Source organism: Juglans regia, chromosome 6 (genome assembly GCF_001411555.2).
Source record: "Juglans regia cultivar Chandler chromosome 6, Walnut 2.0, whole genome shotgun sequence".
Classification (NCBI taxonomy): Eukaryota; Viridiplantae; Streptophyta; class Magnoliopsida; order Fagales; family Juglandaceae; genus Juglans; species Juglans regia.
Window position 1 is genome coordinate 15129708 of NC_049906.1, and position 24524 is coordinate 15154231.

A 24524-nucleotide genomic window follows, 5' to 3' on the forward strand; every position below is an offset into this window, starting at 1 on the left:
AATCAGGGATTAATTTCTGGTGTGCCTATTGCTAAGGGTGTGTTTTCCATGAATCATCTGTTCTTTGCAGATGATAGTTTGATGTTTTGTCAAGCAAATATGGTGGAATGGGAAAGACTGAATCACATTTTAAGCATATATGAAAAGGCCTCTGGGTAGCTGCTTAACAGAGATAAGATTTCTCTATTTTTTAGTAGAAATACAAAATTCTCAATAAGGGAATATATTAAGGAGATTGCTGGTTTAAATGACTCATCCAACGTGGAAAAATACTTGGAACTTCCTAGTTTGGTGGGTAAATCTTGATTTAGGGCTTTTCAGGATATTGTGAGCAAAGTTCAAGGCAAGATTAGAAATTGAAAAATTAGATTTCTATCTCAAGCTGGAAGGGAAGTTCTTATTAAGGTAGTGCTCCAATTAGTCCCAACATATTGCATGAGTGTGTTTCTTTTGCCTAAAACCTTATGTCAGAAGTCAAACTCCTTAATTTCAAATTTCTGGTGGAGTGGCATGGAAGATGGAAATAAAATGCATTTTGGAAATCTTGACATGTATTATGTACTGGTAAGTAGAAAAGAGGGTGTGGATTTAGGGATCTGGCTGGTTTTAATATGACCTTATTAGCTAAACAGGCACAGAGATTTCTTACAGCTCCAAATTCCCTATCTAGCAGAATTTTTAAGGCTAAGTGCTTTCCATCATCCTCAGTGCTGCAAGCCAACTTAGGGTCAAGACCATCTTTTGTATGGAGAAGTATATGGCAAGCTATAAGGCTTCTTAAGGATGGTCTTATTTGGAGAGTGGGTAATGGTAGATAGATTCATATCTGGCAGGACAGATGGATTCTAAGGGAGAGTTCGTGTATGATTCAATCTCCAATGCGGACTTTGGGGTCTAATGCTTTGGTTGAGGACTTAATTGATAAATAGATTGCTTGGTGGAATGTTCAATTGGTTCAATTTGTTTTTAATGAAGCTGACTTTGCTGCAATATTACATATACCTGTTAATGTGTTGGGTAGCCCTGATAAACTGGTTTGGAAAGGGACTCATAATGACATCTTTTATGTTAGAAGTGCCTATCACATGTATATGGAGACAATCTGGAGTCTTAGTGGTGAGACATCTAAAAGAGCCAAGTATGATTTCTGTTGGAAATAATTGTAGGCTCTACCTGTTGCTAATTCTGTTAAGAATTTTATGTGAAGAGCATGTTCAAATTCCTTCCCAACTAAACTGAATCTTTACAAGAGAAATGTGACTGCTGATGCTTTATGTCCTATCTATTTGCTGGAACTTGAATCTACTGAGCATATCCTATGGTCATGTCCTGCTGCTATGGATGTTTGGATGATAGGAGATAAGAATATGTAGAAATTGACAATTACTAATCTTGATTTTGCTTAGATTTTTAAACAGATGATTGACAGGTTGCAAGGAAGGGAGTTAGCATGTTTTGCTTATGTGGCTCAATCTTTATGGCACAAAAGGAATTCCTTAATTCATGAACAATAGTTTACTCATCTCTCATTTTTATTTCAGCATGTTGTCAATGAATGTAATTCATATCAGCAAGCTATGGAGGCCATTTCTCATCAACATAATTCAGTTCCAAATGTTGCAGTTAAATGAGAGTTTCCACCATATGGATATATAAAAATCAATTGGGATATTGCTGTACAAAAATAAGCAAATAGGATTGGAATTGGCATTGTGCTTTGAGATTGGGAAGGGGTTGTGTTAATGAGTTTGATGAAACCCATGCGTTTTTGTTCAAATGCTTATACGGTTGAAGCAAGGGGCTTATTTGAAGCTGTAAAGTTGTGTAAAGATCTTGGCCTACTTAACTGCATGTTTGAAGGTGACTCTTCGCATGTTGTGATCGTGATACATAATTAGAAAGAAGAAGTGGACAACTACAATCCTATTATTGCAGACATCAAACAGATGATGCATGGAACCGACTAGAGGATAAGACATGTCAAAAGGGATGCAAACTGAGTTGAACATGGGCTTACAAGTATTTATACTTCAAAAAAATAATAATGCAAATGATGATGAAAAGTTAGGGTTAATGTTTAATTTGATAAATCATGGATTTTATTTAAGATTTTGTGATGTTATGAGGTGTATTAAGTTAGATTAATCATTTACTAATGATGAAAATTGAGGAAAAATGGAGTTAGGGTTTTGGTTTAGAGCTTGTAGGGTAAGATTACTAATTGAATGTATTGTGTTTTGACAAATATATTATGTGATTTAAGGTTAATTAAGTAGATTGAACATGATTTGATGAAGAAACCGAGAAATAAAAAGCAGGTCTCATTTGGTTACATAGATGAGATGAGATGAGAAATTTGTGAATAGTAGTGAGATAATTTGTTAATAGTAGTGGAGTGGTTTGAGTTATGATTTTTATGGAGTTTTGAGAAATGAGAGATAAAAAATTGAATAAAAAATTAAAAGTTAAACGAGGGTTGGAATATAGTTTTTAATATAATTTGTATTTTATTTGGAAGTTTGGAAAAATTGTAATAATGATTAGGTAATAACTAGATGAAAAAGTTAAAAATTTAAAAATTTGAAATTGAATTTTTTTTTATTTGAAAGGTATTTGGATGTTGAAATGAGATAGTTTGAAAGGTTTGTGAAATCAAATCAGGCCTAAAGGTTCAATTTTGAGCTTAAAGTTTAGGGTAACGTATTAACTTTATAAGATTATGTAGAGTGATGAGATTTATGCCTCGATTTAGAGTGAATTGTGAAAATTGATCTTGAATTGTGCTATTAGACATTTGGGTTCAAGAAGGGAAGCAAAGAATTTGAATATAATTGGTTTCTGTTAGGGTATTAGACAATACCTAAATTATGGAAAATACCAAGATTGAGTGGACTAAGTGAAGTTGTTGATGAACTTCTGAAGATTGAGTGGTGATAGGACTCGGCCATTATAGATTTTGAAGGGTTAAATGTATTAAATAAAAATAAGAGATAACCTTAAGGTCGGTCGGGTGTGAAGATTAATTTCGCACCGGCCAATCAACAAATGCCATGTAGGCATCCTAAAAATAATTGAAATGGACTAGCATACACCTGAAACCTCTCCCTCTCCTTCTCTCTCTCCCTCCCCCATCTGCACTCAAGACGCCGACTATCCCTCTCCTTCTTTCTCTCCCTCTCTCTCCCCCATCTGCACTCAAGATGTGGCTAGCAGATATTTCTACCACCATTACCATATTCTTCTCCAACCTTTTCTCGCTGATTCATTTTTTCCTCAATGTCCATGATTCATTTTACTCTGATTACTTTGATCTGCTTTGTCCTTGGATTCAGATTATGTATAATAGAAGGGCCAGAAATAGAGCAAGACTTTGTCGCAATGGAATTACAGGGGATCCAGGATTGTATTCGGTGTCATTGAAACAAAATTTTCTTGCATATGGAAGAGGTGAGTGAGAATCCAATAGATACTCTCTATCTCTCTCCCAAGGCTTATTGGTTTGACACATAAGTTTGAATGGTTGTTTGAGCTCTCAATTTTGCACAGTAGCAAAATTCTTGGATAATATTTATGTTCCTTGTGTACTGGTTAAGAAATCTATTTGATCCAACCGACTTTATACTGGGTGGAGAGGGAGAGATAGAAGGAGAGGGACAGTTGGTGTCTTGGTGCAGATGGGGGAGGGAGAGGGAGAGAAAGAAGGAGAGGGAGAGGTTTCGGGTGTATGTAGGTCCATTTCAATTCTTTTTGGGATGCCTACGTGGCACTTGTTGATTGGCAGGTGTGAAATTAATCTTCACACCCAACCGGCCTGGAGCGCCACTCTAAAAATAAATATATGAATAGGTAAGAAATGGAAAGAAAATGAAGCGTAAGAAAATTGGTAGAAAATAGAGTCACAATGCATTTTTTATAAAGTTTAGGGGTCAAAATCTAAATAATACAAGTTTAATGGAAAAATCATAAATAATAAAAAAAGAAGGGTCGAATTTTAATTTAAAAGAAGTTATAAGGTTTAGAAAGTAAATATTAAATTAAATTGTATACAAAGAAATCACACATTGAATGGAACTGATAAATGAAACCGAGAATATAAGGCTAAAGGGGTTATCTAAGTAAAACTTTTAAATTAGACATGATTTTTTTTTTTTTTTTAACATGAGGACTTATGGCCTTAAAAATGATTGCATTCGGAATGTTTGTTTCCTTACAATTTATGAAATGATTTTGGAATACATACTGTGTCTTTCTGAGAAATGATGAATTGAGTTATAAAAAAGAAAAAGGAAAATTTTGGTTGACCCTATATGTTGGGAAGGAAAGAATCCCAGTAAAAATCTCTTTGAATAATCTGGGATCAATAAGATTGGAGTTGTTGATGTCAAAAAAATGGCATACCAAGTCGGAGGGAGAGAAAGAGTCATTCCCTGCCTGCTATGACGACTCGGGCCTTGATCAATGTGGTCTAGAGTTGGGGTGCTCATCCGGGTTCCAACTCGGGAACCCGGGTACACTAGGGCCGGAACCTGGGTTTCAAGCCCGGGCCGGAGCCCAGACCAGGTTAGTCAGGGTCAAACTCAAGCCGAAACCCGGGTGGATCTGGGTTTCTGAAACTAGAAGATCTGGGTTGTACCCGGTGTGTGCGTGTGTGTGTGTGTGTTTTTTTTTTTTTAAGCAAGTAAAAAAGTCTTTATTTTATTAAATTTTTTTTCTAAGAAATCAAGTTCATGAAACGTTCTAAAAATACTAAATGCATGTAAAACAAAAGAAACAAACCCAATGTTCATCTATGCATACATCACAATGCTGTCCACTACATATTACAATATTTATAAATTATATTACCAAACACAAAATTACAAGAAATGAGTTACAAAATCAACAGCACAGTATTCTCATCAATGATTTAATCTCATACTAAATAATAAACTATTGTCAATTCCTGCAGCCAAGAAATCAAAAAGCTCATTAACTAGTTTTGCATATTATGTTCAAATAGAATATTAAAAGAGAGTAAAGAAAATGAGTATAAAAATTGATGGTTTTATGGCCATGAGATCTGACACTGTTTTAAAAGCTTCAATTGGATTAATTATGATTTTTCTTCTTGAAAGACAGAAAATGGCACACGCAAGTTTCAAGAATTTTGTGCAAAAGCTGGAATAGATTTGAAAAAGCAGAAGGCAAAATTAACTGCACTGGGAACAAAACAAAAAGAAGAGTTTCACAATAAAAACGATATTTTTTAGAAAATGCAGGCATGGACTCGAATCAGCAGCATATAGATAAGTATAAAAATTAAACATAACCAAAACATAAATGATAAAGAAAAAAAATGAAAAAACAGAGTTCTTGGACAAAAATCGTTGAACCCTTGAATCTACACATAAGTATCATAATCAAAATGTGGCAACACAGAACAAAACAGACCCAAATAAACAAAGTATTGCCGAAATAAATTTTTCTTCCATTGTTCTCAAAACTTTTGTCATTCTTTTTCCTCCAAATCACCGAACCAGGTAGAGAGGCACAGTTCTAAAAGCTCCAAAACTAAATACTCTCTTCACTACCTTATTAATATGATCTACACCATCTCCAAAAATCTAAACTTTAAGCTTAAAAGCAACTTATAAGACCCATATGCAGTCTGGGCACAGAGAATGAGAAGCAAGCACACAAAATTCATCTAAATAAATATTGAATGTCACCAATATCTCTCATGTGTAGGTATAATTTTCTCCATAAACGCCCAATCCACACTGAGAAATAAAAATAACAAGATACACATGCAATAGCGCAAGGATAAAAACTAACCGATTCAGTCATAGAGCAAGCAAAATAATACGCAATAATATGAGGGTAGGAAATGGGGAGTACCCTTTCTTTGCGTGCGGCTTTATTTTGCTCCAACTCTTTGAGGGCGAGGGCGAGGGCGAGGGCGAGGGCGAGGGCTAGGGCACGGTGGGCTTCGAGGGCCTTTGGCTTTAGTTGTGCTTAAGGGAGAGCTTTTTGGCTTCCTTGGCCCTCTTCTTGTGGTGCTCCTTCACCTTCTTTACAATATTGTATTCAGCGGTACCATTTTGCTCTTGCTCTCTCTCACAAACAAAAATAAAACCATCTCTATGGATGATAGCGGTACCATTTTACCAGGTCTAGAAGGCTCGGATGGATGTCGGTGAGAGATGGGTTTGAGAGCTTGATGGGTATGAGTGTATTGGTGGGCGAAGAGATGTACTGTGATCTTGGGTTGGCTAGTTTGGCCGAGGAAGAGATGATTCTCAAAGCTAAGCAGCTGAGCTTCTGCAAGCCATTAGTGAGAGAGTGTACTTGAATCAGCTACTCCTCTCCATCAAGTAACCATTGAGATCATCACGACGACGGCTAGGGTTTCGTAGAATCGTTGCTAGGGTTGAGAGAGGAGGGGAGAGGGGAGGTCCACACAAAATATAATAATAATTCAACTTTTTCAAATCTCAAAATAATAATAATATTAAAAAATAATATTTTAACAATATTTTATTTAAAACTATTTCATCTCATCTCACTATTCAAACTGCACCTCAGCCTCTCCTACCCTTAATACTCAAAAACAAAAAAATTCACATTTTTTTTTTAAGCAAAGCCATCTTTTTTTTTTTTAAAAAAAAAAAAAAATTTATGAAAACATACTCATTTCATTAATGAACCGAAGTTACATATGTTGACTTATCAATACATGGAGAATCCAGACTATAAGCCAAACTACGCATCAACTCTAGGGCTTTTCCACACACAAATTCTTTTGTGACGAACATTGTCTTAACTTCTAAAAAACTCTCTCCTAATAGAAAAAATGCTCTGTAAAATAGAACTTAAAGGCCCCCTCTGTCCTCCCAGGAAGGAAAAGTATGGGACATTGCTATGGACACCAAATCCAATAGCCTATTTCCATTTTATTAATAACTAAAATAACAAAAACACTACAAATAAAGTACATTAACAACTACAGAGCCACAAACACTGGCGTGAACCCGAATGTCACGCCCATCGTAAGCATTGGCATCTCGAGCTCGGACGGCACGAGCACCAAGCTCATGTACAGACAAACAGCCTCCACTGCACATGCGGCACCTACATACGAGCACTAGTCGTACGACCATCAACCGTAGCATCACCTGTCTCTCTCGAACTGCTCTTGCCCTAGATTGCGTCCCATCCAAAGGCTCAACACCTCACTCAGATCAAAATGAAGAAACCAAATAACAGAAAAATAAAAACACTGAAACGAAACAGATGAACAGTGCACAAAGCGTTGGCAGTGGAACGTGCAGGACACTGGTCACTCTGGGAGGAAAGCCGACGGTCAATTTTGGAAGTCCAAGAGTCAAGGATTCCGGAGAAGCTGAGCACAGCGTCGGCAGAAGGCTCCTCGGTGGCGCATGATGGCCACATGCAGACGAGATCCGAAACTTCATCTCGTGCGTGGGGGCTACGCTCCACTTCGATGGATGTCGGATTCGGTGGTTTTGAAGATCGGCGGCTGGGCATCATCTCGGTGGGGCTCGTGTTGAATGGTGATGGTTGGATAGATCCTAACGACAATCTTCCTTTTATTTTGCCTGAAAAACACAAAAATAAAATCAAAAATTACTATACAAAAAATAAAATAGATAACGGAGAAGGGAGGTAGAAGGAAAAAGAGGGGGAAGGAGCGAAGATCCAACCCCCTTTCGCTAGATCTGAGTTTGGGAGAATTTAGGCTGCGTTTGGTTCCTCAACTCATCTCAACTCATCATTACAACTTTTTCAAATCTCAACACAAAATATAATAAACAATTTAATTTTTTCAAATCTCAAAATAATAATAATATTAAAAAATAATATTCTAACAATATTTTATTATCTCAACTCAACTCAACTCAACTCAACTCACTTCAACATCTAAACACAACCTTAAAGAGAATGGAGAGAGTTTTTTTTCTAGAGAGGGAGAGGCCCATCCATTGTTTTTAATTTCGTACCGTACCGGCCGGTACGGCCGAAATTTTTCGTTTCGGCTGTCCGGCCGGTACAGGTACTAGATATATACCGTACCGGCCAAAATACCGGCCGTATCGGCCGGTACCGGCCGTTTCGGCCTAAATTTCGGCCTGTACCGACCTATATTTCGGCCGGTACCGGCCGATATTTCGGCCTGTGTTTTTTTTTTTTTTTTTTCGTTTTTTCAAACTACAAGTTTATTTTTTGACCCCCAATTTTGGATTAGACTTTTTATAATTTATATGTATGTATGTATTTATATATAATTTATTCATATATAAACTATTATTTTAGAATATAATTGTTATATATATTTATATATATAATTTATTCATATATCGACTATCCGAAACGGTACACGAAACGGTACCGGTATCGAAATATTTCGTTCCAGTGTCTTGACCGGTACGCCATCCGGTACGGTATTCAAAATATTGGGCTATCTCCTTGATAGGTAGGTACAAATTTAAAAAAAAAAAAAGAGTTCAAAAATCATAAGAATACATAAATATGGGGATTGAATTCTTTATAACGAACTTTGAAAACATTGGGCGATGTTACCACAGTGGAAAGGACAGGTTAGCTCCGACGCTCCCAACATCCCCAACCAACTCCTCACCTCGTCTTCTCCGTCCTCCCCCTACTCTTATTTCCTGTCTCTCTTCCCCTCAGTCCTCGCCACTCCAAAGCACAGGCATTTTCTGATTCTCTTTCTCTTCCGGCAATGGCCTCCTCCTCCTCCTTCCTCTCTCGGCCTCCTCTCTCCAAGGCCTCCATTTCCTTCTCCTCCTCTCTCTCCTCTGGCTCCCTCCCACAGTTGTTTCTACCCTCCTCCTCCTCCTACTCGCCCTTTCCCTCCAATAATTCTGCGCGGAGGATTCTCACTGTCCGTTCCAAGATCAGGGAAATCTTCATGCCGGCCCTCAGCTCTACTATGACGGAGGGCAAGATCGTCTCCTGGGTCAAGTCCGAGGGCGACCGGCTCTCCAAGGGCGAGAGCGTCGTCGTCGTCGAGTCCGACAAGGCTGACATGGACGTGGAGACCTTCTATGACGGAATCCTCGCCGCCATCGTCGTCCCCGAGGGTGAGTCCGCCCCCGTCGGTGCCCCCATCGGCCTGTTAGCCGAAACCGAGGAAGAAATTGCTGAAGCAAGAGCCAAAGCCGCCTCCAAGTCCCCTCCTTCTACTCCCAAAGCCGTTACTCCCAGCCCCCCGCCTCCCATTTCCAGTCCAGCTCCTGCAATTGCTCAGCCTCCGCCTTCGCCAGCTAAGCCAGTCTCGGACGGCCCGATGAAGATCGTAGCAACGCCGTTTGCGAAGAAGCTGGCTAAGCAGCACAAGGTCGACATCGACTCGGTGGTGGGGACTGGGCCGTTCGGCCGAATCACACCGGCTGATGTGGAGGCCGCTGCGGGAATTACGCCTTCGAAGAGTATTGGAACCAATGCAGGTTCGAAAATCGCCGAGCCTGTTCCATCGAAACCCGCCTCGCCTGTGACCACTCCGCCTCCGATTCCCGGCTCTACGGTCGTGCCCTTCACGACGATGCAAGCGGCAGTGTCGAAGAACATGGTGGACAGCCTCTCCGTACCAACTTTCCGCGTCGGTTATCCAGTGACGACCGATGCTCTCGATGCTCTATATGAGAAGGTACTTTGGGTCCCAATCATTATTTGATTCAATTGCGTGATCGGTGTCGGAAATTAATTTTGAATTGAGGACATGAGATTCAATTTTCAGGTGAAACCAAAAGGTGTGACCATGACTGCGCTGTTGGCCAAGGCTGCAGCAATGGCACTGGTTCAGCACCCAGTTGTCAATGCGACCTGTAAAGAAGGAAAGAGTTTTGCGTACAATAGTCGCATAAACATTGCGGTTGCTGTGGCTATCGATGGTGGGTTGATAACCCCTGTTCTTCAGGACGCAGATAAGGTAGGTGATGGGCGTCTCAGGTGTTTAATAAATCTGATTAGCTTAATTGGTATTAGCTTTCAGGCTTTTTCAAGTTTGGGTTAGTGTGTTTGTTGATTTCATTTGTTTGATTTGGCAGTTGGATTTGTATCTGTTATCTGAAAAATGGAAAGAGCTGCTGAAGAAGACCAGAGCGAAGCAACTTCAGCCTAATGAGTATAATTCAGGTAGGTACTTCTTGTCATTTTTTTCATAGAATCTTGACTTTAGGTTGTTCTTAATAATTTTAAGAAGCAAATACCACAAATTTATACTCGAATGCCATGCAGGGACTTTCACTTTATCGAATTTGGGCATGTTTGGAGTGGACAGGTTTGATGCTATTCTTCCTCCAGGCCAGGTGGGTGATGACAAATCACAGCTAGACTATTTTGTTTGGCCTCCATGAAATGATGAGAAATTTCTACCTATTATAATTATTTTTCTTTTACTCAATATTTGGAATGATGTTCAGGGGGCTATCATGGCTGTTGGAGCATCGAAGCCAACTGTCGTGGCCGATGCAGATGGATTTTTCAGCGTAAAAAGTAAAATGCTGGTGAGTTTACTCCTCGTATATTTCTAAGTTACAGAATAATTTGTTTCATACTCAGAAGCTTATCATTTGGAAGGCTATATGAGGATTGAAGTCAGATGTCTATCACTTAACCCTCTGCAATGGAAGTTTTAATAAAGGGAAACATACACATTCTACCCTCCTACTGCCAGACATTTTTCACTTTATGTATCCCAAACTACTAAAACTTACACATTTTTCCTTCTAGAGAAAGTTGCAATATTCACCCTATGTTAACATTCAGCAGTCAAGATTGTAGCAAATCATCATTTTTTCATCCATCTCAATTGCTAGAATTGGTAGTTTGTTGTGACATATCAGTTTTGATAGTTTGGTGTGCACAAAGGTTAAAATGCACAAAGTAATATATAGGATATCATGATCTTAATGGTCAGATCTTAACAGAGGGAGTAAAGTGTAACATTTGTTTCAACTATGTGACAACTCTAGTTTAGAGGTTATGTTGCCATTAGGGCTGCAAACGGGCCGGTCCGGTCCGGTCCGGCGATAGACCGAAAATTTTCGGTCCATTATTTTTCCGGACCGGACCGGACCGAACACCCAAAGGGACCGGACCGGACCGATACCGGTCCAGTCGGTCCGCCCTCTTTTTTTTTTTTTTTTTTAATAATTAATAAAAAAATTTATTTAAAATACTAAATTAAATTAAGTGACTTATTAATGTGGATTATGTAACAAACTCAATAAAAAAATATTTTATATGGTTAATGATAATAAATTAGATGAAAATTATATTATTAATTTATATAATTACTATATAATTAACTAATTGATATTATATATTTATTAATTCATAGAATATTAACAAGTGTTAATAGTATATTTAAAATTTTATATTGTTAATAGTGATAGGTTAAATGAAGATATATATAAAATATTGTTAATTTATAGAATATTAACAAGTATTAATAATATATTTAAAAATTTATATTGTTAATTGTACAATTATTATACTTATAAAAAAAAAAATTGTACAATTATTATATATAAAAAATATATTTTTTTAAAATTTTTCATTCGGTCCGGTCCGGTCCGAAAAAACTGTGGACCGTGGACCGGACCGAATGATTTCGGTTCTCTAAAATATGGACCGGACCGGACCGGTCTAAGTCTCGGTCCGGTCCGGTCCGGACCGAAACGGTCGGTCCGGTCGGTCCGTTCGGTCCGACCGGACCGTTAATCACCCCTAGTTGCCATAGTAACCATAGTTTGGGGGTTAAAGTATGTTCATATAGATTTCTCTCGTTCAAAGTTCCAACAAATATCTTGAGCATCCTTCATAAATTCAGTAGAAAAAAGAGAAGGATTAGTATTAAGGCTGGCCCCTCTTCTTATCACTCTCCTTTCTCTGTTTTGAACCTTGAGTTTAGCTTTACATCGATGGGGCTCAGTTAATTTTGGAGCCTTTTCAAGCTAAAAACCACTTGAAAACCGACCGCCCATATTAGGCTAAAACGCCTCTTGAAGCAAGAATACAGTATTGGCACCCATTCTTTGTGAGGTCCAGTTTAAAGAAGTAGCTGTTGGGCCTAGGCTCAAGTGGTAATGGGTGGGCCAGCTGAGTTTTGGGTAAAACCATACCAACACCGAAAATTGTCCAATGTAAAGAAGAAATATGTGTGCTACTGTGATTCTTTTTTTTCTGACAAGTCTACTGTGATTCTAATACTGAAACGTGGCAAAAACCAGTTTGTGAGCATACTCCCAATAATTTATACCATGATAAGAACATGTACCTGTTAGAAATCTTTGTAGTGGTAAGTTGTACCATGATTCATGTTACGGAAACAGTATCCAGTTCTGGACTACCAGAGCAATTGGTGTAATATAGATACATCTTTTGCAGTTTACAATGCTAATTGTTTTTTTTCTTAATTTGGTCTAATCCGTCTTGTGAAATTTCAAAAATATGTTTTATAAGTAATGAAAATTTTATTGAAGAACACGAGGCATAGCCAAAGTACACTAGAGGTATACTAGAGAAACACCTAATTGGAAATAGTTGGAAAAAAAAAAAATCTACCAGATGCATTGCCTATCCTGTCTTGCTTGTGAGACTGAAATAATGGAAGAGAGCGTGTTCTTGAAGATATGCCATTTTCATCTTCCTGCATTTCAGAAAAGAAGGTGATTTTTTTCGAAACCCCTATCTTTTATAAGAGAACAGCAGACAGACAAGTGATAACCATTTCATATTGGAACCTTGCTCAGCATATTAGGAGAAGTAGCTTCATCTTTTTCTGTTTGGAGCATGTCACTAGCATGCTGATCTAAATTAGGTGTTGAACAAAATAGGTCATCACTGTAGAAATATTACATGAATTTCTTGTATCACTAGGTCATCAAGCATAGGCTATGCTCTTGTATATGTCCTGTGTACTTGGGCTATTGCTTATCCCTATAATCAATAAAATTTTGTTTACCGATAAAAAAAAAAAAAAGATCTTTCACAAATAATTTCTTAAATAGAATAACCCATTGCATCAAGAGTCTATTCATCTTCCATTAGGACTCGAAGGGAAAGTAAACAACTCGGAGAATTTAGGGGATGCGGGTTTTGGGAATATCTTTCTCATTCGTGTTATGTTAGGACTACATTCACTTTAGTCAATGGTTTTTTTTTTTTTTTTATTAATTTAGAAAGAAACCAGAGGAACTAATGAAGAGCTTGCCACGGGAATCGAAGGCAAAACAATATTGTAAATCATTTGATAAACAAGGAAAATCATTTTTGCTATATTTTTGCGAGTAAAATAAGTTTTATTAGTGATTAATAAAAGATTAAATATATAATAAGTATACAGGGGAGGGGGTATAAAACAGATACACCTAGTGGAAGAAAGAGGATATCAAGAAAACTCTGGAAAGTAAAACTAAAGGCGGCAATTTTGCTGCCACTCATTGGTAAAGTACATTGAAGAAGAAAGTCTTGATGTCTTTGGTGATTCTAGAAATATTTTTGAAGCTTTGGATGTTTCTTTCCCTTTACATACAGCACATTGAGCAACTGGAATAATTTTCCACAAGGTCTTCCTATGATGGCTGTCAAACTTCCCGGTCCAACACGCTAACAGGTCTACTACCCGCCTAGACATCACCAAACTCAACACAGAGACTAAAAACAACATACCACAATGTGGTAGTTACAGCTTACCTCACAATGGAGTAGGAGAGAATTCACGGATTCTTCATCCTGCTTGCACATACAACAACACCGTTCTATCATTGTCAAGTGTCTTTTTCTTAGAATGTCAAGAATGCAGATCTTCTCGAGTGCCGCTGTCCAAACATAGAAAGCTCACTCTCAGGGGAGATTTCCTCCTCCAAATAGTCTTTCACAAAAAAGTAATTCTGTCGTGTGGGACTAGTTCATTATAAAATGACTTGACCTCGAACTCCCCCTCTTGGTTATGATCTAACACATCCTGTCTTCCTTACCCTGACCTACTCTGAGAGAGTATAGCCAGAGTTGTCAAACTTGTACTGCTCTGTCAAACGCCACTTCCCATTGAGGAGATCCAGTGAAGAGTTGTCAGTTATCAGCCAATGATGCATCCTTCTCCCTAAGAATGTTGAAATTGAAAAGGATCGGGAAGGCCAAATCCTTCTCCCTATTAGGAGGTTGATTGCACACTAACTTCATTATAGTCCTTTATTTTTTTTTAGTCTCCCAAATCATATTTGAGGTCCTGGAAAATTGCCCCACAGTTTCTTCAGATGTTCTTCCAAAGCCCACATTAACCATTCACATCATTTGAGCTCCTACCGCCCCAATTGTTGTTGCACTTTATTTTTATTGCCACCCTCCGATGTCATTTGAGCTCCGACCACCCCAATTGCTGTCATACTTTATCTTTATTACCGCTGTCCATGAGCTACCTCTTTCATTAGCATAGCGCCAGAGCCACTTCACTGAAAGGGCTTTATTGAATGTAATCAGTCCCCTAATACCCAATATGCTTCAGACTGGGTAGCACATCTTGGATAAAATCACTAGTTGGAATTTCACCTCCTCCCCCTAACTGTCCCATAAACAATCCCTCTGAAGCTTTTCGATGTGGTCTACAACACCTGCCAAGAGGGGAAATAGTGACATAGAAAAGGTGGAAATATTTTGGAGGGTGCTATTCTTCAAAGTAACTCCACCTGCCCTAGACAGATACAGCCCCTTACATCCAACTTGACATTCCCTGTTTTCCACTCTTAGATTGACTTAGCCTTAAAGTGAGCTCCCAATGGCGGGCCTAAATATGTCATCGACTTGGAGGACACTTGACATTCCAAAAACATAGGCCAAGCTGTCAACTTCCACCACCTTGCCAACTGGAAGTAATTCATACTTAGCCAGGTTAGTCTCTAAATCTGAGACTGCTTCAAAGCACATGAACAAGCATTATACAGAACTCAAGTGCTCATGGTTTGCCTCACAAAAAAAAAAAAAAAATGAATGTCATTGGCAAATAATAGAAATGAGATAAGGAGCTCTTCCTCGTTGTGGTCGCCACTGAAACCTAAATGAAGTCCCCCATTAACTGATGCTGAGATCATTCTACTAACAGCTTCCATAATGCTAACAAACGAGAGAAAGAAGGGATGCCCTTGTTCCAACCGGTTGACTAGGATCATTCTATTTTTGTTCCAAGTTTTTTTACGAGTTAACTTTTTGTTGTGGGATGAAGACATGTTTGGGCTTTTAAAATGGACATGAGTTGAATAACACGAGAGGGTTATTTTTTCTCTATCTATGTAAAGGGTGACAACTCCATAACAGTCACTAAGAATTACTGGGATTCGAGAATGGAGTGAGGTTGTAGCAGGACTGTACCTGATGTGGGGGCAGAGAGTAAATTACGAACAGACCCACACCCTTCCCAGTTGCTGTCATCCCATTATGTTAGGGGTTGGGTGGGTTACAAAGGCAGGCATAATGTTCAGAGACGTGTAGTTTGTGTCTCTGACATTTGGTGAATATATATTTTTATTAATCTACTTTGTATTACTTGGCATATTATTACCGAAAGGAGCTAATCTTTGTGAGGGCCAAAATTAATTCTCCAAGTATGTTATTTGTTTTTTCCCAAAGTATCCGAGTTTGTTATTCAATTGTACAGGATTGGACATTTAAAAGAACTATAACTAAACGTTCTACCTGAACCTCATCCCAATGCACCCATTTGAAACTACACTTACTCTGGATTTGTAATACAATGTCTTGGAAGTTGAGTTGTCAGCTTAAGTTTGACTTTGGTTTTTGGAGATACTTCTTTTAATCACAGACTGGATTGTCCCTATGCCTTTCATGAATGTTTTAATTAGCTTTCTGCATTTAATTTTGTCAATGAAACATGAAACAACTTCTCTGCTGAATAGAAGAGTCAACTGAGTTGGCATGTGAATTGTTTTACAGGTGAATGTAACGGCTGATCACCGGATTGTTTATGGAGCTGATTTGGCTGCCTTTCTTCGGACATTTGCAAAGATTGTTGAGAACCCAGAAAGCCTGACATTGTAGGTGACGTATCAGGTTACAAAAAATTGAAACCTGTTTACTTTCAGTATCTACTTCCGTAGTGGTGATGGATGATAGTGGTGTCTACTGGATACAAAGTCTCCCTAGCACTTTTGTTAACGTACTTAGTTGTATTTCATTGTGTTTTCAAAAGTTTCCGGCACTTTTGCAGACATTGTTGAGTAGATTTTGATAGAGGGGAATGACTTTGAAGTTTTTGATACGATTCACCAGTTTTGTTAGGAATTGAGTGATCTTATAAGTTCATTTTCTCAGCATTGTGGGATCATGAAATATTCATGTGCATTGGCAGTTAATAAAACCAGTCAAGGTGGCGTTGGAGCTAGTATATGGATTCTGCTTTGTCATTCGAGTACTTGTGCAAACCTCTAGCAGTTTAGTAGGTGTCAATTATGATACCTAAACATTGAAGATGATTTTATTGCCATTTTCCATCATGCATTTTCTGGGTGAGTGAAAAAATTCTTTTGGATTGTAATTAATTGCATGTGGATGATAGAGAAGAGGTTAGGCCTAGTTATTCGAGATCTCATGGAGATTATGGAAGCAAAGGTCAAGACTGCGGAAGGAAAAGGTTTAGGAAACTGTCCATTTTACCATTTGATACTGCAGCAAGGAAAAAAAAAAACACTTAAACAGCCCTTATGATAGGAACCTAAATGATAATTGGCATTTGACTGCTCTGCCTTATAGCAAGACTGAGCATTCAACCAATTAATAGATATATGTTCTATATATCTTTACCATTGCCTTGTGACAACGTTTTATATACAGATCACTAGATTTTATTGTCCTCCGAATAAACTAAAAACTTGAGAATGATTGCCAACAAATACAGCAAAACTGCTTTAGGTGCTGTTTGGATAATGAGTTGAGATGAAAGTTGAAAGTTGAATAAAATATTGTTAGAATATTATTATTGTTTTGGGATTTGAAAAAGTTAAATCGTTTATTATAGTTTGTGTGAGAATTTGAAAAAGTTATAATAATGAGATAAAATAAAATGAAACACTTCTTGTATCCAAATGAGGCCTTAGTATAATCAAGGTGGAAAAAAAGAACATTAGAAACTGTTATTGTTGAATGGGAAATGCTTTGACAGAGGCTTCATGGATCTCTTAGACTCTTGAGATGCATTAGAACAGCAAGATGCAAGACAGGTTTTCCTTGCAGCCAGAACAAGAAATCTCTGCATTTCTGAAGTCTCACACAAATGTGGAGTCACCAGTCCAAGCTGATATTCCTGGAGAGGTAAAGCTTGTCAATGTACTCTATAACTGGTAGCGAGGCATCGATATACCTTCTCATCTTCTTCCCTGCTGACTGCTCTGCATCAACATTGATGATATAAGTTAGGTCCATTGGGAGGCTGCATTTCTAACATAAATTTGAACAAGTATATCATTATCAGTGTGCCATTAGATCAGGCTGAAAATTACTTGGAAGGATGAAGTGTGAGAAACTTTTTCTTAGCAAACTTCAAACAAAGAAGACAAGGAAAGAAAATGAAGTATAAAGGTTAGAATACAATTAGTTTTAATATGATTAGGTTGTGAACACATTGAACCTTTTCTCTGTGCCAATTAATGCTGTCAAAGGTTTATGGAGAAACCAATGTGTTTAAATTGACTACGGTATGGTTCATTTTCACAAAACTTTTCATCTCATCTCATTTCATCTCATCTTATCTAATCATTACAATTTTTTTAAATTTTCACACAAAATATAATAAATAATTCAACTTTTTCAAATCCCAAAATAAAAATAATATTAAAAAAATATATTCTAATAATATTTTATTCAACTTTCAACTTTTATCTCAACTCATCTCATCTCATCTGCGAAAACAAATGAAGCCTACATGTCCCATGAGTATGAGAGAAGCATACTTTTTTCTATTTATTATCATTAATGGTTGGAGGAAGTTCTTACAAACTCAATTTAGAGGAAAACTATGTTCTTACCAAAATGTGGTATGGTATCCAGTTTTGGGTCACCATACCTCTACTTATCAAAATCACTGTTCTCAAAATTTCGTGGTTCAAACTCACCAGTTTCATTGAGCTTCAGCAGAAGTTGGTTTCTCGTAGGAAGAACACACATTCCAGCAACAACCGCTGTCCGGACTGTCCATGAGTGGTATGGTGCACAAACTTGCCGATAAGCTCTTGAAGCTGCTTCCTTTAAATAGCAATCTCTGATATTGAGAAAAGAAAACTGTTAGATGTTAAATATAATTATAAGAGAGGATGTAAGAGGATATAGTGTTCCTTATCGAAATTTTATCATTTCCAATCACATCGGCTGATATGTCAAATTGTAAATGATTGACCTATGAAATCATTTAAAGTGTGACTGGAGATAATAAAATCCAAGATAAAGAGTAGCATCGATCGAGAGTAAAACACTAAGAATTTTTTTTTTTTGTTTTGTTTGGCTCGGACCACTGTAATTTGCTTGTAGTTGAACCAAAGATTGAATAAGAGGTTTAATTTGTATCGTAAAATCAATGTGTTGCAGCTCCTATCCAATAACTTGGATAAAGTGTCTTCTCATCACAGAGAAATGATAGTTGTAGTCGTGATGTGCAAGCGCCTCACAATCACTTTAATAGTGAACCTCACTCTTTTTCAAAGCGACTGCACTAGGCACTTATGCACTTCACAATTGTATATAGCATTACTCGGTAAAATCCAAAAAAATCAGAAAAACTCTCTTTATCTTCAGGCTAGCTTTTGATAAACTGAATTCAAAGGCTACCAGAAAACATAACTCAAGATCCACATAAAGTTTTCCAAACAGATTGTCATGAGGAAATGAGTTTATCATGAAATATGAGTGTTTTGAACATTAAACAGATAGATAGATAGATGCTGCATCTTATACAAACCAAATTACTATGCTGAAAGAAGAAAACAGATGGCCGGAAAGTATGAAGGGTGTGGAACATACTGATCGGTAGTCAAAAATTGTTCAAATAAAGCTCTGACGAGGTCAAGACCCTGTCTAACTCGTCGTAGATTTCGCGAAAGACTTCCTTGTATCTTTACTGTGTCATTTGCAACATCAAGATCAAGTATGTCTTGTAAAGTGTTAGATGTTCTTGATGCTTCCTTTAGATCACGTACCTGAATGAATCAGAAAGAGCATTAGATTCCGGGAAGTCCATCTGAATGCAGCCCTGATGAACTTCAGAAGGCAAGTTTAATCTATAGTTCTCTCTCTCTCTCTCTCTCTCTCTCTCTCTCTATATATATATATAATATTTGCATATGGAAATGTAACAACTGAATTAAGAGACCCCTTATTCTCTCTCTAGTTGCTTGAAACTGGTGCAAGGTCCTAACGCCTACTTTATTTTTTATTTTACATGACAATATTTCATTTGAATTTAAACTTATGATTCAAATCAAATAATGTCATTATCATATTATCAGTGTGGAAGATGTGTCATCCGCTCCGACTTGTAAATAAAATTTTGGGTAGTAAGGTATTCTTAGGTATTCTGTGAATAGTAATAAGAAACATTTCTTTAATTTACCAAATAAAATAAATAAAAATCCTTGAATTGTATTATTCTTGTTTTCTTTTTCATGCAAATTAAGGGACCATGGCGCTAAAATATATATCTTGATGATCACAAGGCAGACCAATGTAAATCTGAAGTATCCAAGGTGTTATCCCAATCAATGATGACTAACCCATCCAATTCATGACCATTCTAACCAAAGAATACAATCTCAACCGAGAAGAGCCATCCAATCAACGAATACAATTTTCATCATTCAAGTCCATCTCAATTGAGGTAGTCCATCTTGGCTTAAGTCAAATGAGTAACACTAATCCACACATGCCTCTAAATTCTACATAACTTTGACTACGAATATCACAATCTTACATAAAACGTTAATTAAAAAGCTGGCACTTGTTGGTGTTGGCGTCGTAGTTACATTTATATTTATGCTTCATAGACATTGTTACCATATTCATCTTTAAATCATTATTTCAAATTAGTTTAATTACCCTTTTTGATCACTATATGTTTGTTTCTCGTTTGGGTAGTTATTTTAATTTCGATCTTTGATATTTTGTGACAAGATTTTCCTAGTTTGGTTGTTATGAATTGATGCAATAATTAGACTTTTGAATTTTTGGACAGAAGTAAAAAAAAAAAAAAAAAACGTTTTGCCTGTTATTCAAAGTTATTAATTAGAGAAATGCTTTAACTACAAAGATATTTTACAAAAGTAAATTCACAAACTAACTTATTTTAATATAGTACGTTAGATTGTAAAACTATTTTAATTATAAGAAATTATACATGAAATAACATCAATTTATAAATTTACTTTTGTGAAATTTTTTGGTTGTAACATTTCGGAGAAATCTTGGACTAAAATTAGTTTATAATAATTATATCATGATCTTTAATTTGAATCTTATGATCTTCGACCTAATAAGAATATTTTACTAATAACTTATCTTTTCTCTTTATTGGTGAAGAGAATGATCAAACCTTGGAGACGTAGTCGACCTCGGCGAACTTGAAAGCGAAACCGAGGCATCCAAAAAGAACGGACACCAAAGAGCAGGCTTCGCAGAAGGTGTCCAAGCGGAGCTGCTGATCGTCCTCCCTCGATCTCAACATCTTGTCCAGCTCCTCGAAGGCCTCCGCCATGGCCGACAGAGGTGTCATCATCATCGCGTTGTGCTCCTCCAAACTCTCCCCATCCATGTCATTTAATCTCTCTCTCTCTCTCTCTCCTATATAGATTAGGAATGCTTTTTTATTTTTATTCGTTCCACAAGTTCGGCCATATTTGAATGAGTCTGTAAAAGAAAGGTGTAATTTTTGTTGAAAAAGAGACGGAGAGGATTGATTAGTAGTGATGGTTATTGGGAGCAACACATGACAAGAATAAGCGTTTTTGCGTGCAATTATGGGCTTGTATTGGAAAGACGTGGGGGGTTGTGTATTTTTGAGGAATGTAAGGTGGATTGAATGTTTGCTACGGATGCGCTCCGCCTAACAGAGAGAGAGAGAGATCACATGGATTTGGAACAGTCAAATTCTTAATCTCATTTTTCCATATATGCTACATCTTTCGCTTTGTCTTGTCAATGATATGGATGATGTATTAAATCCAAAATAGAATTGTTAGCACCTAAAAATAGCTCAACAAGTTGGAATGGGAGATAAATCCATTCCCATCCCATTGAGGTTGTTCGGGCCTTGATCGGTGTTGTGTTGAGCCCTCGGTGGTGGTCCGGTGCGGCTGTATGGCGTTAGTGCGTACATACATGGCAGTGAACAACAGTAAATATACACTACAACAAATCTCGTTTTTTTCTGAGAGGGACTGTGGTCGGAAAAAGTGTAGATTTTGTGGGAAACGATATGTTTCCCACCAATTTGTGTCGTGGGAGACCCGTGGCATAAAATTGGTGGGAAAAGCTTTCTTTTTCCAATGAACTACCGCGATGGTTAAAACTTTTTTTCTTCGTGGCAAATAAGGTTTCATTCGGTATGATGTGATGGGAAATAACATCTTTCTCTATGAGAAGAGATTGTGGCAAAAAGTGTTTACCCATAACATATTTTTATGGAAAAAGTTACTTTGGTATTTTCAATAAAATGCTTTCCTAGGAAATATATATTCTCTACAAAATATTTCGTTGAAAATACTTATTTACGAAGAAATCTTATCACGTGAAATAATTACTTCCAGCAAAAAAAAGTATTTGCCACGAGTTGCATTCGCGACAAATGCTAAGAGATTTTAAAAAAAAAAAATACATAAAGTAAAAAAATGATTCAAAGCAAATAATAATCATAACAAATAGTATAATATAGACTAAAATAAATATATTTGAACCTTGGAGATCCAAATTCACCCTTATATAAATTTTAAAAAAAACATGAAAAAATATGCTAACGAACTTCTAATGAGAACCCAATTTATACACATACACCACATAACCACACAACTTTACAAGTTACAATTCATGACTCCACAAATAGTGGAGCATCGTTTAAAAAAATCCACTTCATCCCAACTTCAAGGCTAATGGCATAAAAGGAAAATAGACACAACAATTGATAGAGGGTTCTTTTCCCCCATAACTAAATGCAAAGAACAGGTTCTGGTAACTTGACTTGCAAAATCCCTCCAATGCAAAGAACATGTAATTTTGGTAACTTGAACATTTCCAATGCAACACATGCTTGCAAACTTGGGCACAAGAACCTGAAGCGAAATTATTTAGAAAGAAGAGGTGAAAAAGCTAATAACTTGATTACTCCCAAACTAAATAATCTGAAAAGCAAAAATCTTCAGAGTTAGGTGCTTCAGCTTAACAATTCCTAGATCTTTTCTCATGTACTTGTCTTAATAGCTCAAAGAAATCAAGTGACAAAAATAATCTTATAGGATAGAGCAGATTAAAGTGACAAAAATCATCTGTTTTGATAACTTATGATAACATAAGCATTTAAGAACTTTATGTAATTAATAAACTAATGCCTATACTCCTCCGCAGACTAGAAGTGTAGTGTGGATGGCAAGGTCCAAGTAATGAATTCAAACATAGCAAAAAGGGTAAGATAAACTACATAAATCAATTAGGTGTCACAAAAAAAATTCTAGTTTGATACGTAATGGAAGACTTTATTAATAAAAACAAAGGTAGCATCCCACACTTGCAAGAATATATATATAGGAGGAAGGCCTAACCAGAAATAGAAAAAGATACATGAAAAGAGGGGTCACAAAAAACTCTAGTGCTTGAAATTTCAGAGTAGATCAATTATCTCAATATTGATGGGTGAGTGGCCTCAACCCACTGATAAGAAAGCTTTCCATTGATACTTTGGAAAATTGGTTGATACTTGATACAAAAAACACAGTGGCATTTAGTGACGAGAGAGCAAGAATTAGAATTGCAAGTCTCAAGAATGAGGGCATCAGTTTCAAGTTTCAGAAGCCTCAAATTTCAAATGATGTCTCATGGTACAACTTAGAGCATCAAAACAACCACCTATGAGTACGAATGGAAATCACATGCACTATTATCAAGCAATTGCAGAGCTTAACGCCAAGATCATGAACATTATTCTATGAATACCACGAAGAGACAAACAAAACTAGAAATGGAAGTTTCTAAGATATGAGCAACATAAACAATATATAGATATAACAATCTTATATGTTTTATTTTTTATATGAGTATAACAATCATATATTTCCTTTACAATTATAAATATCTGAGAGTTAAGCAGAATATACTTATGAGGACGGTATTGAAATTTGAAATCCCATCATCTTTCAAAAACCTCTGGGCTCCATCAAGGCATTCAGGAGAAAGCTCATTGTTACCAACAGAAACTAGAAGTTCACTAACCTAAGAACCGAAAGAAGGCAAAGAAAATAAGCACCAAGGCATAAAAAGAAATAAAAATCAATTCATGGTAATGTGCCCATACCAAATCTCTAATCTTCAGATGCCCGACATATTCTTCAAAGCACAAGACAAAAAGCAACAATAATTATTTATCACTCTAACAACACAAGTGAAGCCACTCCATTCCATCCACTCCATTGCAATCCAAATAGGCTATCACCCAACCAACAAACCAAGTGTTGCCATTAATCTGTCATTATATCTTCAAGTGTTTCAAAGCAGACCTGCACATAGAATTCATATGCAAAAGTAATGAAATATGTTATTATCTTCTTTAAAAAATGAATGAAATTCAATTTATTAACAAAACTAAAACTTTACTCTGGATAAAAATCGTGCATAATGCACTCACCGGAAGATATAGGGACACCGAGTAGAGAAGCAGTAGAGAACCCAAAAAGAATTTATACATTACACATGCCACTAAAAGTAGAAGCCAGCCTTTCATGAATATAAAATTACAACAAAGGATTACTAGGACAAAAAAACAATTGAAAAACATAAGACTAAGCATCCACATTCTTGCAAAGTAAAAGAAAAGCTTTCCAAAACATGTCAAACCACAACCTATTACAATATCAGTTGACACATCCTTAGGGTAGTAGTTTACCTCTTCAACTGCAAAGTAAAGCATGCAAGTTATCAAGGACCTCATGCTTCTTAAAAATTCTTGCCTAGTAAATTTGAAATGAAGAAAAAGTAGAAAGTTTAGTGCAGAGAGAACTTAACAAATTTCCAAACATCACTGTACGTGGGTTGCTCGTGGTGGTGTTGCGTCTTGGCTGGAGGTGGAGATGATGGCTCACGGCGGTGGGGGAAGGCCACTGTAATCACAAAATCGTGAGTAGTGTGCGGTGGAGACCTGCGAGAGAGACTGTGCGAGGGAGAGAAATGCGAGAGTTAGAGTGAAGCGACGGTTGGTGACTGGTGGAACCGTAGGGTGGTTGAGGGTGGCGATGGCCATG

The 24524-nt window shown here is 37.0% G+C and overlaps 2 protein-coding genes across 3 annotated transcripts; one reads left to right on the forward strand and one right to left on the reverse strand.

Annotated features, from left to right (window-relative positions):
* The first annotated feature begins 8555 nt into the window (after positions 1 to 8555).
* LOC108994555 (dihydrolipoyllysine-residue acetyltransferase component 4 of pyruvate dehydrogenase complex, chloroplastic-like) lies at positions 8556 to 16423 on the forward strand. The gene is made up of 6 exons (XM_018969802.2): positions 8556 to 9670; positions 9761 to 9952; positions 10071 to 10158; positions 10261 to 10331; positions 10446 to 10529; positions 15976 to 16423. Exons 1-6 carry the CDS (start codon positions 8744 to 8746, stop codon positions 16078 to 16080), a joined length of 1467 nt encoding a protein of 488 aa, XP_018825347.1. The 5' UTR covers positions 8556 to 8743; the 3' UTR covers positions 16081 to 16423.
* A 605-nt stretch (positions 16424 to 17028) lies between these two features.
* LOC108994525 (ACD11 homolog protein) lies at positions 17029 to 21055 on the reverse strand. 2 transcript variants are annotated; one of them, XM_018969772.2, is made up of 4 exons: positions 20615 to 21055; positions 19051 to 19226; positions 18150 to 18295; positions 17029 to 17426 (listed from the first exon to the last, which is right to left on the reverse strand). In XM_018969772.2, exons 1-4 carry the CDS (start codon positions 20831 to 20833, stop codon positions 17320 to 17322), a joined length of 648 nt encoding a protein of 215 aa, XP_018825317.2. In that variant the 5' UTR covers positions 20834 to 21055; the 3' UTR covers positions 17029 to 17319. The 2 variants fall into 2 exon arrangements, with proteins under 2 accessions (XP_018825317.2, XP_018825319.2); XM_018969774.2 differs by having other exon boundaries at positions 17103 to 17421.
* Positions 21056 to 24524: the final 3469 nt, after the last annotated feature.

Coding starts and splice junctions, on each gene's coding strand:
- LOC108994555 (XM_018969802.2), top strand. CDS start 8,744: ATGGCCTCCTCCTCCTCCTTCCTCTCTCGGCCTCCTCTCTCCAAGGCC. Junction 9,953..10,070: donor TTCTTCAGGACGCAGATAAG/GTAGGTGATGGG, acceptor TTGATTTGGCAG/TTGGATTTGTATCTGTTATC. Junction 10,332..10,445: donor CTATTCTTCCTCCAGGCCAG/GTGGGTGATGAC, acceptor AATGATGTTCAG/GGGGCTATCATGGCTGTTGG.
- LOC108994525 (XM_018969772.2), bottom strand. CDS start 20,833: ATGGATGGGGAGAGTTTGGAGGAGCACAACGCGATGATGATGACACCT. Junction 19,227..20,614: donor AGGTCGACTACGTCTCCAAG/GTTTGATCATTC, acceptor TGATTCATTCAG/GTACGTGATCTAAAGGAAGC. Junction 17,427..18,149: donor GCTGAAGCTCAATGAAACTG/GTGAGTTTGAAC, acceptor ATGTTGATGCAG/AGCAGTCAGCAGGGAAGAAG.